General features: G+C 48.2%; 2 protein-coding genes across 6 annotated transcripts in view; one reads left to right on the forward strand and one right to left on the reverse strand.

Moving 5' to 3' along the window:
- GARNL3 (GTPase activating Rap/RanGAP domain like 3) overlaps positions 1-9,032 on the forward strand; it is a 136,441-nt gene extending 127,409 nt beyond the window's left edge. Inside the window, exons 28-29 of the mRNA XM_084821505.1 lie at positions 946-1,057; positions 2,206-9,032. Of these exons, the coding sequence (XP_084677631.1) occupies positions 946-1,057; positions 2,206-2,359 (266 nt within the window). The 3' untranslated portion in view covers positions 2,360-9,032. The remainder of the gene's footprint in view (positions 1-945; positions 1,058-2,205) is intronic.
- Positions 9,033-10,778: 1,746 nt separating this feature from the next.
- The window catches only part of SLC2A8 (solute carrier family 2 member 8), a 30,950-nt gene continuing 19,229 nt past the window's right edge, over positions 10,779-22,499 (reverse strand). For 2 of the 5 annotated variants that reach the window (XM_084821510.1, XM_084821509.1), the window contains exons 8-11: positions 19,145-19,253; positions 17,665-17,838; positions 16,065-16,210; positions 10,779-15,380 (exon numbers count right to left, since the gene is read on the reverse strand). In XM_084821510.1, coding sequence (XP_084677636.1) covers positions 15,231-15,380; positions 16,065-16,210; positions 17,665-17,838; positions 19,145-19,253 — 579 coding nt within the window. In that variant the 3' untranslated portion in view covers positions 10,779-15,230. Of the gene's footprint in view, positions 15,381-16,064; positions 16,211-17,558; positions 17,839-19,144; positions 19,254-22,499 lie in introns of those variants that run through there. The other 3 variants (XM_084821511.1, XM_084821513.1, XM_084821512.1) reach the window with 3 other exon arrangements.

Here is a 22,499-nt window from a genome sequence, read left to right on the forward strand (position 1 = left end):
TTATATGTCTTTAAAAGCATCTTTATCAGTGAGAAGTAGGAGCTGTTCACACAGCACACTAACCCGCACTTGGTGGTTGAGTGTGGGTTGATGTTCAACCATGGGTTGTTTGTTGAATCATGGTTATCGTTGAACCATGCGTTGTTTGAACCATGGTTGTTGAACCGTGGGTTGTTTGTTGAACCAAGACATTCTCTGCAGGGTGGCTTGTTAACTATGTGGTGTGGCTTATTTTTCTCAAGCCACCTTAAGAATCCATGGCTTATTGTTGGGTTGTTCAGGGTGGTTAACAAGTCACACTGCATTGTTAACGAGCCACCCTGCGGAAAATGCCCTGGGTTCAGACGATACGCTAACCCACGGTTCAACAATCAACCCACAGTTCAACAAACAACCCACGGTTCAACAAACCACACACAACCACTGTGTGTGGGTTAGTGTGTTGTGTGAACCCAGTCATAGATAGCCTTGAACCAAGAACTTTGGCCTCCAAAATGCCATAACTCAATGCTGGAGCATGTGCTTTGCATGGAAAAGTTCTTCAGTTCCTGTGTTTCTATTTAATTCAGCCCGTTGTTGAGAATCAAGAGGACTGGAATCTTACTTTACTTTTAGGTGAAGGACGATACCTCAGTGGTAGAGCACCAGAATCATTGTGCGGCACCCTCCAGAACTCATTGCAGCTGTGGCAACGATCCCCATCCGCTCTCTAGCTCCAAGCCGGGAAGGGCATACGAGGCTTTCCTGGCTCTTGGCAGAAGGGTGGGGGTGAGCTGAATTCTGGACCCCATGTCTGCTGTTTGATTATATTTCTCCATGAGCGTTAGCTGCCTTGGAGGCCCCTTTGGGTCAGAATGGCAAGGGGGACAATAAGTGTGAAGAAACAGAACAGTTCTCTTCCCTTTTCTCCACGGATTCAGAGACTTTCCTTTCCTTGTTATCCAGGCCTCTTAGATGAGCAGGCCCCCAAGTCAGAAGGAGCACAGAAGCAGAAGAAGATCCCTCCAAAACTGTCAGACCCCAAGCAGGGAACTGTACGGTCGACAAGCAGCGACAGGTAGGCCACTGCAACTTTTCTGCCGAGCTGTCGGGGGGTTGGGAGACAGCGGCCCAAGCAAGAGTCCTGATCGCTTTTGCACCTGGAGCCCGGACTAGGCATTACTTTGAAGCTGCATTTTTGGACCTCCCAATGTGTGATTTCCCCTTTATAAAAGCTGTGAGCAGGCAGTGGGGGCAATTTGGATCAGGGCTATGGGAGGAGGTCTGCCCATTTCTTCCCCATGCCGTGGCCCCGATCCAGATCACCCACACACACACACGGCACCCCTACAGTTGCGATTAGCTGCGGAGCGGGAAACCTACAGCCATCAGCCTTTAAGCCTGCGAGTTTTCTCCTCTGGCTAACAGCAATTGGGTGGCAGGGAGGTGGGGCGGGCATCTAGATCAAGGCCCTGGCGAAGCGGGGGAAAGAGTTTACTGTTCCTCCTCACAAGCATTAGAGATGTAACAACAGAAATTAAAGAACTGGTGTCATGCACGATTACAGCAGTGAGGATTTTATATGCAAAACTTTGGAGACCCAACAAGGGGCCGAACCAGACATGTTTACAAAACACATGTTTGCCACTTTGGCTATAACATGAGAGCCCTGCATTTATCACTGAATGGAGTGGGGGAGGGGAGAGGAACCTGCAGCTCCTCCCCACCTTACCGCTCCTGCTTGAAGACTCCACCCCCCCCACCCCTGTTGACTTCTGGTATCGGAGCTGGGCTGGGTGCAGAGAGAATGAAAACAGCAGAGCATGGGGAAGGGAGGCAGAGGAGAGGGGTTACTCCCCCCGTCCCCATCATGCCCCATTTAGTGATAAAAGCAAACCCCCACCCCAAAAGTAAAGACAAATATCTGGCTTGGCCCTCTGTCAGATCTCCAAACATTCGTACGTAAAATCCTCGGTGCAGCCCCTAACACCGCTTTCCTAAGTTCAGTTGCTATATCTGTAGTGCATGTGAGGAGATGCAGATGTTCTCTGGCGTGTGTTTAGCAAACGTGCACACCTCTGGTTTGTTGGCCCAGAGTTCCAGCCCCAAGGGAGTGGGAATTCTTGCTGCTGCTGTGATGGCTGAACCCTTCAAAGGCTGCGATCCTTTCTGGGGTTTAGGTTTCCCCCCACCTTCTCTGCATCATTTCTGCCTTCCTCTCCACAGGCTCGTCGTGAGCTCTTTTGAAAGCACTTTGGAAGATCGCCACTTCTCCACCAGTTCCGACCCTGACACCACCACACAGGATGAGACCCCCCACTCCGGCAGCCTCTTCCAGCTCGGGGCTTCCTTCGACGAAGATATCATTGACTTGAAGTGACGACAATCCAGACACCACACTTGCACACATTCCCCCCACCTGCCCTTTCCAGTGTTTTCTCTCTCTTTTCCCCTATTTTGTATGACTCTCTAAACAGTATAGCAACATCACACTACACTTTCTAGGAAGTGGAGAATATAGTGGAGAATCTAGGCTTCAAACTCTGGAATGCCTGACATTTCCAGCTCCTGGGGGCAGGTGGGATGTATGTTTCGGGGTGGAGGTGGGGGAGTCCTTGGTTAAATAGCAGAGCTGTCACCCAGTTAAAGAAGCCTTAGCTGTTGGATCACATGAATTTAATCGGTTAACTGATTAATTGGTTAAATCTCCGTATATCTGCACATGACTAAAACAGTCATTTTCTAGAATAAAGCTGCCCGGATTCCAGTGGCAGGGCAGCTTACCACGCTCCCCCAGGGCAGCGAAAAGCCGGGCGATTTCTCCCCGCCCAGTCCAGTCAGCTGAAGCAGGACATTTGGCCAGAGATGCAATTGGCCTCAGAGCAGGACACTAATGAGAGGAGAGGGCTGCGTCATGCCGCTGGGGTTTGCTGCTATGGCTTCAGAAGGAGAAGGGAAGTCACCGAGGAGACTGCTCTGCTTTCTTGCCCCTATCGCTAAGGGCCCAGGACTGAGCCAGAGAGAGGAGAAAGGGTACTGTACATCCCCTCCCTATCTGAGGGCAAAAAGAGGGGTCTGGTTGTTGGCCCAGGCCTCCCACCTCAGCTTCCCATTTTGCCTCCATAGGAGTTTTCTCTGAGGCAGAAGGCAGGAACGTCTCTGTGGTAAGGGAAGCATTCCGTCCACCCACCTCTTCCAGGGAGGCTCACAAAAAGTGTAATTCCTCCGTTTCTTGATGGTGCTTCGTTTTTAGGTGGTGCGACAGGGAAGGGGGAACGGCCCTTCTAAGATGGCGCCTGCCTTTCCATCCGCAATTTGAATACGTACTGCTTGTCAGCTTCCCAAGAGGCACCTGGTTGGCCGCTAGAGAGGCCTTTGGTCTGATCCAGTAGGGCTCTTCTTACGTTTAACTAAAAATAACTTTTTTTAAAAAATGTGTTGCCCAATTCATTATGAGCAGCTGCTCAATTGATCAGAAAGGCTTTTAATCAGTTCATCTACCCAATTCCTTTAAAGGTTGCAGCCCTATTAAACAGACATTTTTTCATCTTCTAGCTACTGTAGTAGATATCCAAGGCAGGTTTTCTCAAACTGAAGCCTTTTATGTGATCAAGCATTCATTTTCCCTACCCCAATCTGCATGCGTTTGGAGTGGACGATGCAGACACTAATGGTAAAACCCTTTCCTGCTTTCACTAACCCCCCCAACCCCCCCCCCCAAAAAAAAACTGTTAGGAGGATCTTAACAGCAAAGGAGTAATCTTTCTCCATCCCACCTCACAAAAAGCTGCAAGCCAAAAGGGTAACTGGCTTTGGCTGAGTGAATGACCCTTGTCTTGGTCACGTGACTGTTAAACAGATGCTGTAGAGCTAAAAGGACAAGTTGTGGGCAAAATAAGGGCTGCCTAAAATATGGCCTCTTAGGCTGGAGCCAAGAGCTGAGGGCACTTTGAAAGAGGGAATGTCACTCCCAGGCATGGGTGCACATCCTGATTTTGCCTCTGCTAAGTAGACCTTGTAGGTTTTTGTCTCAAAAGCCTGCCAAAACTGTTTAACCAGAAGCGACATGGGGGCAAAATAAACGTGTGCTTACTCCATTGGAAAGGGAAATGTCTCTCAAACTACTTTCATCTTCCTTGCTTTGCTTTTTCCTGAGAGGAAACTGAAGTCATGTGCAGAAAGCTGGCATAGCAGGGAAAAGGCATTGCTAGAACCCTTAGATGCTAGTTCCCTGCTCTGTTTTGAATGTTTTCTTTTTGTCAAATTCTTGTTTCTGCTTCGTATGCTGGCACAGATACAAATAGCTAACTACTTGTCCCATAAGTGATCCCATCTGCTTCTGGGGATTCTTCTTTTATTTATCAATAAACGAAGCAATACTGAAGTGACGATGCATGGAGAAGGACCAAAGGGCTTGCCTCTGCCATTAAGCAGGGCATTGTTTGCATGGCTGTAGGTGAGAGACTTGGCTTGCCGTGCGATGATGTCTTTCATTTTAAAAACTGGTCATGTTCCTAGCTCTCATGATTGCAGGCTGTTTTTGTTTTTGCTCCAAGGTGAAGGCAGTGTCTGCTTTGAGACTAGAAGGGGGGTGAGTCTAGGGAGGGATTCTAGCAGGCAGGTGGTGCAGTTCATGGCCCCTGCTTGGGGGTCCCAAGTTCCACTTTCCTTTACCCACCAATATTCCATGAGCCCCATCCCTTTGTCCCCTCTCCAGCACAATTGCCTTATTTCTGCTAGTATGACAGAGCACTCAGCCCACCCTAGCTCGGATGATCGTGGTGAATAAACCGTTGGACGTTTTGCCCGACACCAAGGAGACCGGGCCTCTGATGAACAAAAACAGTTGCTGCGTTATATCGATGGATGCGCCTTTGCTGAACAACGAGCTGGGAGAGGCTGACAGGTGCCATTCAAACAAATGCAAGGAAGGTGGGGGGAGTCAAGCCATGGTCTGGCAAACACAGGACTCATTTCGTGCAGGGAAAAAACAAGGGCTGTGCAGCATGCGTGTGTCCAGAAGGTGGTGTGTGTGTGTCCGTAACGTTGCCATTTTATGGCGAGTTGGTGTGGCCAACAGCAGCTGGCAAACGTTGTGCATCTGCCTGAGCCTGCTCGGTGAGTGTCACGAGCACCAGACCCAGCACGGTCCCCGACGGACTGCTCGGCGCACCAGCGGAGATAAATGATGGGTTAAGAATTGTGCGACGGAGTGTGCAGCGCTCCTTCCTGGGGGAGGGGGCCCCATTGCATACCTCTTACCTGGAGGGGTTCCTGGCTAGCCTCTTGGCTGGTGGGCGCATGCGGGTGGCTTCAAAAACATGGAGCCAGCCCTGGGGATATGAAAGTCCCATGACGAAGTTAAGCAGGAGAGGGCAGAAGGTTTGTTTGATTTGTGTAAGCCCCGACAGTGCAGACAGCCTAGCTTTGTGAAAGAGCATATGCAGAAGGACCCGGGGTTGGTCCTTAGTGTCCCCCGTTTAAAAAGTATCCGTGCCCTAAAAGACACCATCTCAGGTCAAGGCGCTGCCTATGAGCAGACAATATCTGAGGGACCAATGGCCCGAGTCAGTTCAAGGCCACACCAGACATCCACCTAGATTTTTTCCCTGCATGTGTGCAAAAACCTAATAGTCTTCTCTCACTCACTCACGCACACACCAGAAGGATCATGTCAACGTTCCTTGCCTGCACCTCCATCCATTTAATTCCCTTCTTCACCAAGTCGCACATACGCAAGACCACGGCATGGCGTAGTTTCATTGCACGCCAGGTCTCCCATCGGCTGCTGCTGTTGACACAAGTCTGTGTGTGGAAAATGCACCAGGTGAAGTTGCTGTGGCAGGTGGTGCTTGCGCACATTACACCACCCTTCCTCATCTTGGTGCCCCCCAGATGCTCTGGATTCCAACTCCCATCAGCCCCAGCCAACAGTGGAAATTGTAGTCCACAGCATCTGGAGGGCACTAGGTTGGGGAATTCTGCTTCACACCGTGGATCTGTCTGTAAGGAAGTGGCTGGATCATACACCAGCTCAAATGATATTTAGCTCTCGAGGGTGCAGTGTGTCCGTCCCTCGGTTCAATGAGATGCTCCGTGGCTGTTCAAACTCGAGACATTTGGATGTTCTCTTTTGATGTCGTGGCTCGTTTTCCTTCTGTTGCCTTTTCATTCAGTAGTTGGGATGACTAGAAAAGGCTGATGATTGAATATCATCCGGTTTTGGCTTTGGGAGCCTGTTTACGACAGCCTGTGTTTCTGCTTCTGGTAACAGTAGCGTTTCCCCGACTTCCTCCTCCACCGCACCCCTCACATTCTAAGAACAGCCTTTTGAGATGTGGGATGCAAGCTTGCTGCAGCAGGTGCTGGTTCGTGGGCATTTGCAGAATGATTCCATTTTGTCTTGCCTTCCCTCCCCACGCCCTGTTTCTGTCTGCATGCAACTTAGGGCTGCACCCCAAGGCCTGTAAATTGTGGGTCTGCCGGACAGTCCATTGTTCTAAATGTTTGCATATGCACATGGAATTACCCCAACGAAGCAAACAGGAGGGGGGGGGGTCTTGTTGGAGCGAATCTTCTCAAACTCAAGAAACTGCATGGGGAAAGTCAGCAGCTGGTGTGGCTAAGAATATGATGTCTGGATCAGTGCAGCCTCTGGTTCAAATCTTGATGTGAACCTGAGCTAGGTGCGATGTGGGAGGTTTTTGTAAACATCCTTTTTTAAGCAGCTGAAACGGGGGCTGAATTGGATTGAGTCAATAGTATCCTGGAGCCATTTTTCTGATTAAAATCAAACATGCACTGGTCATGGGGGACACAGAGTTATCAGGTGAATGGCAGCTTTGTAGGGGAGAAAACATTTCAGTTGGGGAACCAGGGTGGGGGGAGAGTTAAACCACCACTCTTTCTTGAGCACTGTGATCTCAAACCATTCCGCCCCCGTCCCCCGCTATAATATACACACACACACTTTTGATCACAGATCTCGCATTGAGTTGTGGCCACATCCACTGACTGGCTAGGTGGGCCCCTGCCTCTTGGCACACACAGCTGCAATACAGGGGTGATAAAAGTGGCCTGCCTTTCAGGGAGGTTCTGAGAAAATCGATGTAGCATCCTTCAGCAAGTGCTAAATTTGATGATTACCCAGGCAGCCTCATGGTAAAGCTGTCCCAGCAGTAGCACCATCCCACATTTACAATCTATACCCGGCTGGCAAGATCCCCCCCACCACAAAAAAGAGCACGTTTGAAAACTCTTAGCACGGCTCCGTTTTTTTCCCCCCATTTAGCCACCTTGAGTGCCATTTTTCTTGGTAGAAAGCTGGAGTACAAATCAAATAAGTAAATCAATTTGTGCTTGATTTCTCCAAACTGGGGAGAAGGTGGAGGGAGAGGATTGCTGGACTGGCCCCCAATTCTGGCTCGAGAGCTTTCTCCTTACCGCTGCTCCTAAGAGGATGTTGGATCTGCTCCCTGGACCCGCTCTTATTACCTTCCCATTCCTCTGTTTTCTGACAGGCAGACTTGCTCTTGAGCATTAGTACAGAAGATCTATACTTTTCTATCTTGTCTTCCTCTGAAAGAGCAGTCTCCAGAAGGCGTAGAGTAGGCTCCCAGGCGATGTTCCTTCCAGGCCTGGCAGCCGCCTGTGCTTGACTTCAACCCTGCAAGAGCAGCGGCTGCTCCCAGACCGTCCACTGTTGCAAAAACAAAACTCCTTAATACTAACATGACATGGCAGCCCTTGAATAATATGTGGCCCAGTTCGCTTCAGAAGCAGGATCCTAACCTAAGGCATGACATCCTGGCCGTGTTTGTAGCATTACATCACACCCACCGCTGCATAACAGTTACCTTTGCATGTTTATCCTGTTTGTGCCATTCTGATGACTAAGAACATTCACATTTCCCCACAACATTCCTGTGTGTCTCAAGTGAGGACCACATCTTCTCTTTTTAAAGATGAAGGGGACGGGACTATTTTCTGCAGGTTCGACTTCCTAATATTTATTAAGTATTTCTCTTGCCAGATGGAAGGCACTCTGATGCCACGTTTGTACAAAACAGTCTGTCGTCAACCCTGGTTGCTTGTTTTCCTTAAAAGCCCTTGAGCAGAATCCAGCACCAGTTAGTTGGGAGGAGAAGCTGCCATCGAAGGCAATGGATAGGTGATGGGGATATGAGCCCCATCCTCTTTGGGGTTTGTTCGGAATGCCCAGCAATGTCAGTGGGACTTGCTTCTGAGTCTTACTTGCTCGAATTACGGGGGGACGGGACACCTTTTTTGATGCCCCACCTTAGCTATGCTTTTTAGAAGACTACGGAGGTGTGTGATTTGTCTGCAATCAGGAGGGCCAAGGGTGAGGCATGTGCGTTTCCTTAAGCCTCCACTCCTTTAATGTGAACGCTGTTGGGACTTACTGCCGAGTAATTTGCATAGGGTCAGGCTGTAAGCACGTTTAAGATACAGCCTTAGTCAAAACCAGGCCTCATTGATTTCAGTGGACTGGGCACTTCAATCTTCTGCAGGTTTAGTCCCAGAGTTCAAGGGGTCCTGCTCCCTAGGAAGCACGCTTAGGACTGAAGATGCTCAGTACAATCCTGTGCACGTTTACTCCAAAGGAAGCCTCAACTGTGTGGGGGCTCACTCCCCCATCAGTGTGCATTGGACTGCAGCTTTAGTCATGTGCCTAACTTTTGCTGGATTGTGACCCTTGACTGTTACCTAGTGGGGTTTTGTACTTTTCAATGATTATGTCCTGTTGGGCTGTGGCTTACCCTCTTGTGAGTCTCAAAGTTTAAATTATACCACCAAGTGTCTTAAACTCGATTGTATTGCCATTGTTTTTAAATGCTAAAGTAATAATGTATTGATTTTTTTCTCCTTTTTTTTGTGTTCTGAAATGTAGCCTGTAAAGAAAAAAAGAGAGAATCAAGATATGAATATAATGGCAAAAATCTGTTCTAAAAGTTCCATAGACCACAGCTGTAAAATGGACTGTAGGTTCTTTTTTTTCCTTCCTTGATATGTAATAAATATTTATGACATTTGATCCTCTACCCTTCTTCCCCCCCTGGGGGTGCATACGAAATGAGCAGAAGCCAGCATTCTAGCACTAGTCATTCTTAAGAGTCTCATTCAACTCAATGGGACCTACATTAGTCACAGCTAGCTTACGTCCCATTGATTTCAGTAGATCTGCTCTGAGTAAATCTGGCTCCAACCCATAGAGCTCTCAGACTGGCTGTTCTTTGCAAACTCGCACAAGCCACTTACCAAGAGCAGCTGCCCCCAACCTGGAGCCTTCCAGATGGTGCAGACTACAACTCCCATTATCCTTAATGGCTATGCTGGCAGGGTCTGATGGGAGATATAGTCCAGAATATCCAGAGGGCACCAAGTTGGGGAAGGCTGCTTATGGCAGGGGTCCCCAACCTTTTTGGGCCTGTGGGCACATTTGGGCACCACCACAAAATGGCTAGTCACATAATGGCTGCCATGGGGACCTGGCTAAACAAAGGTGAGCTGAAGAGCTGGTGGGGGAGTGGGGTTAGAAGTGAGGGGGAAATAGCAAGGAAAAGAGGTCGAGGGGAGAGAAAGATGTTTTCCAAGGTTTTTATTTTAACCCCCCCCCCTTTTTTGTGTGTGTGAAGAGGACAGGGAGTGGACAGTTTTGTGGGCATCACTGGAGCTCCCCTTAAAGGAATTTTTAAAACCCAGACCAACCCCAATTTATTTTAAAAGCTTTAAAAAAATTAAGCATTATTAAGAAGCACAGAGCTAAGTTACTCTGCTCTTTACAAAAGGATTGGCTAGAGCCAACTGAAGCTGCAATGCAGCGTTCCCCAACCTGGTGCCCTCCAGATGTTTTGGACTGCAACTCCCATCTTCCCTCATGGTTGGCCATGCTGGCAAAGGCCAATAGGAGATATAGTCCAAAATATTAGGAAGGCTGCTATGTGCACTTACCCAGGAGTAAGTTCCATTGAACTCAATGTGACTTAATGTCTGAGTAGACATGCTTAGAATTGAGGAGCTACTCTGCTTAATGATGAAGTGAGAATTAATTTCAAGCGCCATTCCCAGGAGGCTTGTGCAGGAGAACATGCTAGTGGATCAGGCCCTACTATTAATACTTTGGGGACGGGTGGGGGAATCCACCAAAGTCTTCTTTGTACCTAAGTGTCCGTCCCCCCCCCCCCCCGTCTTCTTCTCTATCCTGGTTATGTTATCTCCCAAATTGAGGAGGATGGGCTGAGCACAGGCACAGCAAGTGAAAAAAAGGTGTCCAGAAGACAAAGAACAGGTTTTAGTTGGCAAGGCTTTGTGAGCAGAAACTAGGAGGGAGGCTCTGCTGGTGTTGCAGCCTCACCTCCTGTGGCTTCCTTGCAGGCAGATAATCCAAGCACCAAAAGATCACAGAAATGATAAGGAGAGCTGCTGAGCTGAATTCCAATGAGGGCTCAGCCTGCTGGGGAAAGAACAAGGTCCTGGCCACAGAGGTGTCAGGCCTGGCTCACTTCCAGGTATATGCACAGCCCCTAATTAACTTACGGAACTCATTGCCACAAGAGGTGGTGATGGCTGAGATGGCTTTGAAGGGGAATGGACAGATACGTGGAGGAAGATCAGTCTTATCAATGGTATTGGCCACAATGGCTAGATGGAGCCCCTGGTACCAGATACTAAGCACAGGCCCGCTTGAGGACTTCCAGGAAGTGTGTCAGGAGTGCCCTAGCAGCCTCCTTCAGTACACTCCAATAGCCAACTCAAGACACAGACGAAAGGATTCTTTTCAAGGCTTTAATCCTTTTACAACTTAATGACTCTTTCAGATGCTAATCACCAAGCAATGAACAGCAGAGTAGCCTATGCTCCGGGTAGACAGTTGGTCCCCATTTGAAGGAGAATCACTTCAAGACCCTGAACTTATGGCTAGGGAGAGATCCTCCCTCTTTCCCTTGGGTCCACGGGAAGCAGCCATTGCTTGTGTGCCAAACACGCTACGCCTCCTTTCCACGCCCTCCGTCACTCGTTGCTCCCTGCGTCTGCATCGAGCATCTAGCAAGCCCCTCTCCCGCACTTTCTCACTGCCAGGATCACTATCTATCTCAGGAATGCTGGCAGGAGGAATCTCTGCCAGCTGCTGTGCCTGTGAGGGATGAGCTGGCTCCTCTCCCACGCATTGCTGATCCTCCTCAGAATCAGAACTGCTCTGGGGTTCTATCGGCTCAGTTTCCACCCTGACAAAGTGTCTGGTTGCCCAATGGAATCAAAACAGACACTTCCAAGTCAAAGGATTCAGGAAAAGGGTTAGCTGCTAGGAGCCAAAGGGCCAAGTCAAGCCTCGTGCAAGGTACCACCTATTCCCTACTGTTGCCATGCTGGAATCTTAGAGAAACTGGCATCTGCACCAACAGAATCGTCTCCTGCAAACTTCCCACCTGGTTGGGTCAGAGGGAGAGGCGAGACAGAGAGGCCCACATCTGGCTCCTTTTCTCTCGGAACTGCTTCCATCAGCATCCATCCCACTTGGACATTAAAACAATGATGTGATGTTCTGGGTTTTCATATTTTCCTCTTCCATCATATGTAAAATGATGGCTTACAATCGAAGTCAGGGATAGCCCACCTGGTGCCCTCCAGATGTTTTGAACTACAACTCCCCTAAGCCCCAGCCAACATGGCCAATGGAGAGGGGTTATGGGAGTTCTAGTCCAGAACTTCTGGAGGGGACCAGGTTGGTTAAGGCGGAAGCAGACAATTGCAAACCACTGTGAGGGCACATGCCGAAAGGCAGTGTATGAAGGCAGTAAATAAAACAGCCAGTACTTGCTAACGGGCTGTTTTAAGGCATGTGGGCTGAGATACTGGCCTGTCTCCTTTTGCTCCAGTAGGCAGCACCAGATGGGGGGGGGGAGATGAGTGCCCCCACCCCATTGCTGAACTTCTGTGGCCACTTAAAGGAAGACACTTTTCACATACAAATAACTGAATCATAAACTGGACGTTAAAACAAGCAAGCGATGCTAATATGTTTAGGATAGGAACGATTATACACAACTGCTTCTCTTGCAGAAATCCAATGGGGGGCAAAGCTGACCCCTCTCAGTGCACGTTGCCCCTTCTGTGAGCCGCCCCCCCATCCCCCCTCACACACTATTTTTTCTGGTGGTGATACAGTTTACTGCCCTCCCCACCCACGCAATCCTAGGCATGTTTACTCAGAAGTAAATCCCACCAAGTCCAGCGGAGCTTACTCCCAGGTAAGTGTGTTTATAGGATTGCAGCCGTGGCTGCTGAGCAGTTTAGGATCTGGTCAAAATACCTATACAAAACAAAAAAGCATCTTCCATTTGTCCCACAGTGTTGTATATATTATAACAGCCAAGCTTCTTTACCGGGTGTTAAGCAAAGAACAGTCCCCACACTCAGGGAAGTTTATGTTCTGAAGTAGGATCAGCACCTTACTCAAAGCATCAAACCGGAATCAGTTTATTTCATATAGCACCATCTGGAGGGACATGCCCATACTACTAGTTCTTTATTCCAACAAAATATTAATACGGTAGTTAACACTGTTAATCGCAGAGAAGACAAACGTTTGGGACCGAAGCTGTTTGAGCTGTGCTGGCAGAATTGGGTGTAACTGTTGTACTCTAACACATCACGCTGTGTGTGTGTGTGCGCGCGCGCACACGCGCACATGGAGTCGCGTTGAGGCAGAGAGTTCTGTGAAATGCAGCTTCAGAAATGAGTTTATCATGCACCAGTTGCAGCACGACTAATCACCTAGCAAAACTCGACAAGTTCACTGAGGAGCGGCGGTGGGAACATCAGGCCAAGCCCATTCACAAGAAGCACAAACGAACCAAAAACATTCCATGCAGCTCTCCGAACCAATGTGAAAGCCCACAACTTGACGGCAGAGTGAACCAGCTCTTTGGCTCCGAGTAGCCCCAGTTCCACGGCCCCCTTGCATTAGACAAAAATACCCCTGCAACAGGAATCGCTGGTAGAACACACTACAGCAAACTAGTCAAGGAGAAACAGGTAGTGCAAGAATATAAAGTATGCAATGAGAAGATGTTGAGAATAATCATATTCCTTCAATATCCCTGTGCTACATTTAAACAATACTAAAGGAGCTACACATGGTCAGTATCTGCACAACAGAGTTTAAAGCATATGGCTCGATTTAAAAACAACAACCCACAAGAGCTCAATCACAAGGTCATCATTCAGCAGCAATGGAATAGGAGTCCCTCTCGTCTTCCAGCTTCCCACCCCCACAACAGAAAAATGCAGCGCCTTCTCAGCCATACAACCCTTTTCTTTCCCTTTCAGTTTTTGACAAGATATACACACCATTCATTGAACCATCGAAGGCTAGCAGAATTCTAGCCATAAAACCATTTGATGAGAAGCTGTGGGCAGTAAGCAAAACCAAACACACACACACACACACACACACACAGTATTTTTAAGCCTTGGTGGTTTCACCTCCTTGTTGGCGCCTGTTAAAGACATCCATCCTTTTGGATGTGAACTGCATTCTTGATCTTCCAGAGTTTAAACGCTTTAAGGCTGGTACACAAAACCAGTAAGAAAATTTGCACTTTGCAAGAATGAAAAGGGAAGGAAAGAATACACAGAAGGAAATAACAGTAGCATCAAGGGGCAGAATGAGCAAAAGAGGATTCATTTAGAGTGCCAGTTTTATTTGGCATAACAGGTGTTAACAGGAAGACAATAGAAGAAAAGGAGTTAAAGTGGGTACAACAGAGCACACTCAGCAAGGGGCAAGCATGCAAATTAAAGGCATCAGACGACCCCATCTTCCATAACCTGCCAAACAGCTATCTATAGGCTTGTAGAATAAGTCACATTTTACATCTTTTTCTGGTTCTGTTGTTGCTGAAATGGGACAGGTTTTCCCATTACACAAGACTCCTTTCCTGCCCAATTAGAATCCTGTGTGACCCCAAAAGCTGGCCCGCTGGTCCCCAAGAACAGGTTGGTCCAATTAAATAATGATAGCCTTGCATTGTGGTACAGTAAAATTATCTTGCCGTGTTTGAGTTCAGATTGAATAGAAGGCAGTCCTATCCAAAATGGAATGTACAAGGGAGGTGGCCGGGTGGTGGAGGGAGACACAGAGAACACTGTATGTTGTCCTGAGCTTCTGGAGGGAGGGTGGGATATCAGTGTAATAAATAAATTCATTTACATTACGGTGAAGAAGAAAAAAACTTGAGTTACTCAAACTCCCATCAGCCCCAGGCAGCATGGCCAAGTCAGGAGTGATGGGAGTTGTCATCCAACAAGATCTGGAGGGTCACAGGTTCCCTACACCTGATAGGAAAGTGTGCCCTATTGAGAGTTACACTGATCTTCTTAAGAGTGGGGTGGACAAAAAGGCCAATGTGAACATCTGCAGCCCTGTTGATGGAGCCTAACAAAATACAGGCAGGCTAATATTTAAAGTTAATTCCAATAAACCTGAATGTGATTTCTTTAAAGATGCCTTTCGTTTGTCATTCATCCCTGTGTCCTTTGCACTCATTGGCCAGAAAAGTGGAAGGCGGGAGCAGGTTGACCTTAGCGAGTGCTTGGGTAGATTCTACCAGCCCATGCTGCCTTTTGTCTCTATGTGTACACGGCCTAGCTCAGCCTCCCTTAACCTGGCACCTTCCAGATGTGTTAGACTACAACTCCCAGCATCCCCAGCTGGGGCATGCTGTTTGGGGATAATGAGAGTTACAGTCCAAAGATATCTGGACAGTGCCGGTTTGGGGAAGACTGGCCTAGGGGCTTAAAAAATAAAAACGGAAAAGTCAGAGCAAGAGCTGGGACTATGCCCAAGGGGGCCAGTCGCCCCACCTCACCCCGGTCCCCTCTATGTATACAAACCCGACACCAGAGGCCGCCCTATAACCGTTTTTGACATTCTTGCATTTTAAAGCAGCACTCAGCCAACACCCATAAACTGGGAAACACAAAACGGTTGACCTGCATTTTGCAAAACTTAGCACTGCTTCCCGCTTGGTAATACTGTGTTGTGCTCCACATCCAGCACCTTCCGGATCATACTGATTTGACGGAAGCTGAGCCGGACGTGGCCGAACCGCGCAGAGAATGTACAGTCATGTGCACCTCCTTGGAAAATGGAAGATGTTGGCCTCAACAGCCAACGCCTCCGCCACCATAATAAAATCCCAGAAATGGGGGCAAGTTTCCCCGATAGATCACAACAGCTCATGTGATCTCCGGAAATAAGCCTCTATCTCTTCCAAGCTCTTCCCTTTTGTTTCAGGAACACAGAGTATGGTAAACAGCACATTGAGGAGGCAGGTGCTGGAGAACAGCCAGAAAGTACCGTAAGGAGTTAGGAGTACCTGGAGGAGAAAGAGAGACACATGATTAAAAAAAAAAAGGGGGGGGGGGCTGATCAATGGGATCTCATCCTGTTGATCTCATCGAGGCATTCAGTGTATGTCAGGACTGTCACCATTTGAGATGGTGGCTTGAGGCTCATGTAATAGAAAGTTTCACAATGCAAAAAGTATCCCTACTCATAGAAAGCCAGCATGTCAGCGAGACGGTTCGGTTCAGTTAATTTTGATTGCTAACCATTACAAAACTCCAACAAAATTAAAATCTAAAAATAAGTAAGTTACAGTAAATCAGCCTTCCATAACTCGGTGCCCTCCAGATGTTTTGGACTTCAACTCCCATCAGCATGGCCAATGCTCAGGAATCTTGGGAGTTGTAGTCCAAAACATCTGGAAGGCAACAGCCTGGGGAAGGTTCGAGTGGGGTATAACTGGGCTAGATGGACCAACTGTCTGACTCCTCAAAAAGCTTCATGTTCTTTCATACAAATTTAAAATATTTATAGTCTGCTTTTTCCAAATAGCTCGAAGCGGCTAACAACAAAGAAACACACAAAACATTAAAACATAACACAAGGCAGGAACAAAAATGGAAAAGAAAGCGAAAAAGAATAGCCACACTGTCCTCGACCTTTGCACCTGAATCCCCCATGATTTATGGACGGGGCAAAGTTGTTGCTCGCTTACCATGAGGTCATGGAACTCCTTGGTGATCAGAAAGGCCATGAGCCAGTTTGTTAAGACGCAGGCACCACTGGCAACGCCTCGAGCTCGGAGGGGGAATATTTCGGACATCACCAGCCATGGGATCGGGCCCCATCCCAAGGCAAAGCCTGCGGGTTGCAGAGGAAGGAGAGTTGGTCCCGAACTGAACAGGGATGGATATGAACAGACAGTGCTAATCAGCAGCCAGGATGATGTAGCACAGGAGTGGCCAAGCTGGAGCGGGAGGGCCGCAAGCAGCCGTCGGCCCAGTTTCAAAAGCCATTGGCAAGCGATCGGTTCAGATTTCTGGCAAGCGTGACGGGTTTCTCCCCAGGCAGCCAACTGGGCAGAGGAGGAGAGAGAAAAGGGGGTGGCAGAGAGAAAGGGGGTGGCAGAGAGAAAAGGGGTGGCAGAGAGAAAAGGGGCGGCTCCACCCACTTCTGTTCTGGCCCTGCCCACTGTTGGTTTTGGCTCCACCCATCACAGGCACGTGGCCCACGTCCCGTAACCCCCTGGGCCCTCAACAAAAAAAAGGTTCCCCACCCCTGCTTAAAGCACCTGCTTTAAGAGATCCACTCCTGAGCAAGGCAGGAGTCCTATGTCCAGGGACGGCATCAGGGACAGGCATTGCTGGGCATCTGCCAAGGCCCACCCCTCAACAGGGGCCCAATCCGAACGCCCCCTGACCCTACATTAGTCCTCCTTGTTGCTGCTACCTGTTCACCTGCCCTCGCCAAGCAAGCAAGCAGTGATGGAAGCTCGGAGAGGAAGAGGCAGCCTCTGTTTGTCTTGCCCCCTTTTTCTGGGCAATGGTGCCAATCAGACCCAAAGGAAAGGGTAAGCGAAAGGGCAAAGCAACAGGGAGGAAGAGGTTGTGCTACTCAGGGAGCAGGTGAGCCTTGATGGCATCCTCACTATGCAGAGTAGAACAATGATGGGAACAGCACCACACTGAACAAACAGAGCACGAAGAGAGAGGCAAGCTCTGGTGTTTATAAAAACCAATTATTTAATAAGCTCTTCTTATGTAAGCTCAATGCATTTCAGAAATCATCCTTCAGGAGCCGAAGTCAAACACGAATTCTTGAAATGCGTTGCGACAAATAAAAATAAAAAGTCCACAACGCATTTCAAGAATGTGTGTCTGACTTCGGCTCCTGAAGAAGGATGATTTCCGAAACGCATTGAGCTTACGTAAGAAGAATCATTGTTTATAAACTCCAGAGCTTGTCTCTCTCTCTCTGTGCCATCTTCACAAGGACCCCTTAAAACCTGGGGCTGACACTGTCTATACTCCCCAGCCGCTCGACTCCAATAAGCAGGTCAGTTCATCCAAGCCTCAAAGAAGCTGGTTTCCCACGGAGGAGGAAGAGGACGAACCGCAGGCTCTGAGCAGGTATACTTCCCAGGTCTGTGCCAGCTGCCACAGCGGAGAAGAAATTCTGACATGGCATGGGAAGTCAAAACAAATGGGATCTTCTCACCAATAGGGCTCAGAAGGCCTGGAAAAGCCCCAAGAGACAGCTGGATTTACACAGTGGTTCTCGCTGAGGTCTAGTGCCACCGCATGGCCCTCACTAACCCATGATGAAGAGACCCACACTCAACACCGCCAGCCAGGCAAGGCTGTGTTCTGCTACAAGCACAAGGCTCGGAGGGGAGTCCGGCAGCCTGACATGGGAGGCATTGCTGGGGCCTGGGAGCGCCATTTTGAAATACATCCCGAACATGGCAGTGCTGGCAGCCATGATGAACCCTGGGAAAGATGAGAGAGAAAAGTGTCCTTGTTGTATTGTTCGGGAAGCTCAAAACTCTCCACAGCTTAGGGATTTCACCTGTTTGCCACCGAACTCCACCAGAGAATTGTTGCATCCTCTACTTAGATGGGTTGATCACCCCCGCAGAGCTCAAGTCATACCTCAAGTAACTATTTCCAAAGGGGGAGCAGCCCTGTTAGCCAAAATAACCAAGAGCCTTGTGGCATGGACACATTCATTAGGACACGTAAGCTATTGCAGACTGTAGTCCACTTCATCACGTGGCAAGAAAAGTCATTCTGAGTTGGCAGGGATATATACACATGGGCCGTGGTGTAGTGGAGGGGAAGCACAGGGGGGCGCAGCTTTGGGGCTCTTTTCAGTGCAAGAGAGAAGCCGTCATCAGCCTGAGCACTCTTCAGATCCCTGAAGGGGATTCAGATGGAAGGGGATTTGGATGGAAGGGGATCCTTGAAGGGGACTCACACGGAAGGGGGCAAAGTCTTGTTCTCTGCTGCCCCAGAGGGACCGAGAGGGTTGAAGCTACAGGAGGGGAGATTTTGTTTGAACATTAGGAGAAACCGTTTGACGGTATGAGCAGTTGGACACTGGAACCAATGACCTAGAGGGATGGTGGGCTCTCCCTCGATGGAGGATAGCCATTTGTCAGGGGTGCTCTACCTCCGGATTTCCTGCACCAAGCAGGAGGGTGGATTGGATGACCTACAACAGGCGTGGGGAACCTGCCCCCAGATGTTGTTGGACTCCAACTCCCATTAGCACCAGCCAGCATGGCCAATGGTCAGGGATAATGGGAGTCGGAGTCCAGCAACATCTGGGGGGCCTCAGCTTCCCAACCCCTGGCCTACAAGGTCCCCTCCAATTGTGTGATGCTCTCAGCCTTGCATCTGCCTAGGCTCTGAATCCCGCATAAGGCATCCTCAGTCAATGAATTAAGCAACATTCCCCAAGCCTTTAGGACAGAGGGTAAAGAGCTTCAGCTATTGGGTGGTATAGAAATGAAATAAATAAAATCCAACGCAAGTCCTACTTAGAGTAGACCCACTTAAATGAATGGAACTTAGCCATGACTAGCTTGCCCCATTCATGTCGATGCATTTACTCTAATTAGGACTGATGTTGGATTCTACCCAGGGTGGGCTAGTTATTTCAGCAAGAAGTGCTTGCCGCTCCAGAAGCCCATCAGAAGAGTACGTTGCGATTGTTCTCGGCATTCCACATTAAATCAACGTGTCACTGAAGGGCTGACAATCCCCCCCTTGAGACAGGAGGGGTTAGCAATACCTGATACAACCAGGAGGACTTTTCGTCCTGTTCTATCGATAATTAGAGCAGCCACTGCTGTGAAAAAGACTTGGATGGAGCCCACGATGACAGAAGCAGCACTGCTGTTCTGAAAAACACCAGACGGAAAGAAGAAAAAGGGAGTCCATGAAGCATTTTGAGCCATTAGAAAGAATACAAAAATAATTATTGTTTTTAAGAATTCGAGCGCTTTTAATCCCCCGCCTCTTTCTATAAACTCAAAATAATTTCTACTGCAATCCTATGCATGTTTATTCAGCCACCAGTAGTCTCACTGTGTTCAATGGTGCTTACTCCCAGGGAGACCTTAGAAACGAACGACATAAACACGCCCATAATTCCCCCAGCATTATCAGTATTGTTATTCAGTTGCTTTTTAAAGCTGAGGACAGCATATTTATTTTATTATAAAACTTATATCCCGCCCTTTTAAAATCACAGAGCTGGGAGGGGGCCTCAAAGATAATCTAGTCCAGGGGCGGGCAGAAGGTAGATCTGGATCTACGGGAAGATACCTGGGTGATCTGATGTAGATCAGCAAAGATTTCTGGCTCCCAACAGTTTGATAACATGAACAACGAAACCATTCTGAAAGGACTCCACAACAAAATGAGTGGAAGGGCTGTGCGCTCAGTTCAGTTCTGGTACTCAGAACAAATTTCTGGGCTCAGAGTCCTCCAGTTCTGAACATATGCCTTTTGTACCTGGCTCTGGTTGGTGGGTCTCAGGGCTCTGGTTCTGAAGTCTACCCACCCCTCATCTAGTCCAACACAAGAAGTCCACTGCTATAGTAAATCCGCCGATAGGCGGCCATCCAGCCTCTGCTGGAAAACCACTAACAAAAGAGAATCCATAATCTCCCAGGGTGGACTTTTCCACTGCCGAACAGCTTGTACCATCCATAGAATCATAGAATCATAGAATAGTAGGGTTGGAAGGGGCCTACAAGGCCATCGAGTCCAACCCCCTGCTCAATGCAGGAATCCAAGTCAGAGCATCCCTGACAAATGGCTGTCCAGCCTCGTCTTGAAGGCCTCCAGTGTGGGAGAGCCCACCACCTCCCCAGGTAATTGGTTCCATTGCCGTATTGCTCTGACACTCAGGAAGTTTTTCCTGATGTTCAGTCGGAATCTGGCTTCCTGTAACTTGAGCCCATTATTCCGTGTCCTGCACTCTGGGATGATCAAGAAGAGATCCTGGCCTTCTTCTCTGTGACAACCTTTCAAGTACTTGAAGAGCGCTATCATATCTCCCCTCAGTCTTCTCTTCTCAAGGCTAAACATGCCCAGTTCTTTCAGTCTCTCTTCATAGGGCAAATCCAAGGGCAAATCATAAGATCCAGAGCTCTTAATGCTTGTTTCGGGCCTAATGGATGCCACACTGCTTCTTTAATAAACGTTTGTCTAATACAGCTAATTTTTGGAGGTATAATACAGCTAATGCTTCATTTAACCACACTTTATAATGCCCAGTAGTTGACTCTTTGGGGGAGGAAGTTATCATACGGATAAACTTTGTATTGGAACACTCTTTAATATTTACTGATGTACATGTTCTTTTAAACTGATTACCTGCTTCTTGGAAGTTAACACATGGTCAGCATAAATGGATTTTCTGCACCCTTTTGACCACCAAAAGACTGATACTACAACACGGGAAGGATAAAGGTTCACCTTCTATAATGCAATGGATTGAAGACCTAACAACACTAGCAACATTTGAAAGGGTGGCGTACAGGCACCGCTCGCAAATGGACATTTGGTCAGATTTTATTGAAGTTTATGTGTCATCTACTTTTTCTCGAATGCTGCAGTAGCTGCATGTTTTTGATCCCCTTTTCTTCTTTTTTTTGTACTTGTTTTTGGTTTTTTTGTTGTTTGGGTTTTTTCCCCACTGAAATTTACAATACATTAATTTTAGAAAATGCTTAGCTGGAAAATCCCCTTTCTTGCCATTTGAACCCGGTTGGTTTGGATCCTACTCTCTGAAGCAACAGAGAACAGATGTGTGACAGCCCTTCAAATAGCGGAAGACGGCTATCCTATCACCTCTTAATCATCTCTTCTCTTCTTCACCCAACTCATTCAAGACCATACGATTTGGTCTCCAGGTCTCTCACCAGCTTTGTTGCCCATCTCTGGATGGACACTTTCAGGCAGAGTAGTCTCTAGAGGGAACATGTTCTGCACCATGAGACCCATCGCAGTACAGGGGTGGTAGCTCAGTGGTAGAATCACAGAGTTGGAAGAGCACCTGCCTTGCCTGCAGAAGATCTTTGTATCACTCAGCTGTACTGTGTAAATACCTTTCATTGTGATTTGCTTTCTTTAATTTACCAGTAAACTGTTGTAGTTAAACGAGGCTGGACAGCCATCTGTCAGGGATGCTCTGACTTGGATTCCTGCATTGAGCAGGGGGTTGGACTCGATGGCCTTGTAGGCCCCTTCGAACCCTACTATTCTATGATTCTATGATCCCGGGTTCAATCCTGGCATGTCCAGGTAGGGGAGGGAAAACTCCTGCCTGAAACCCTGGAGAGCCACTGCCAATCAGCATCAACAATGCTGGGTTAGATGGACCCACGGCCTGACTCGGTATAAGGCGGCTTCCTGTGTTTAAGCCAGGCTACCTTCTGATCTGGGGTGCGATTGTGGGATTCCCACAAAGGCAGGACCTGCACACACTGGGCTACATTCAAGCAGAGATGGCTTCCAAAGTGACAACCCACAACAGTCTTGAATATAGTCAAGGTCTATAAAATCCAGCAGTTGAGTAAGAGGAACCCAGAGTGCTTCTGAAGTAACCTCTTTCAAAATGATAGCCGAATCCTTTAGCAAAGGTGTCAGGGTTTCCCTTATGACCTGGACCCCCTGAGCAACCCCTTAAGGCTCTCTTGCCTCCTTAAGAGTCCCACCTTCCTTCTTTTAAACTTCCTCTTCCCAGTAACATGGGGTTTAGGCTGTAGACATGGAGTGACTGACACACCAGACACAGGGTTTAACCACAACAGTTTACTGGTAAATTTAAAGCAAACAATTCACAACAAAAGGTATTTACACAGTACAGCTGAGTGATACAAAGAGCATTAAGAGAAAATAAAAGTCGCAACACGCAAATTCCTTTACCCTAGCTGTATTTAAACTTCTCCAGGCTGCTTCTTCCTGCTCCGTCTTCAGGCTCTGGTCTCCCCAACTCTGCTCTTACTGCTCTCTCCATATGCCCTCCTCCCTCAAAACCAAAAGTACTGTTTCAAACCTGAAGAAATGAAACTTAACCGGGGAAATGAAAATGAAACTTAACAGAGGAAATGAAACTACTCCTCTCAGGGATAACC

This window comes from Heloderma suspectum, chromosome 14 (assembly GCF_057233095.1).
Source record: "Heloderma suspectum isolate Gila_16-S chromosome 14, 16-S_ref, whole genome shotgun sequence".
Lineage (NCBI taxonomy): Eukaryota > Metazoa > Chordata > Lepidosauria > Squamata > Helodermatidae > Heloderma > Heloderma suspectum.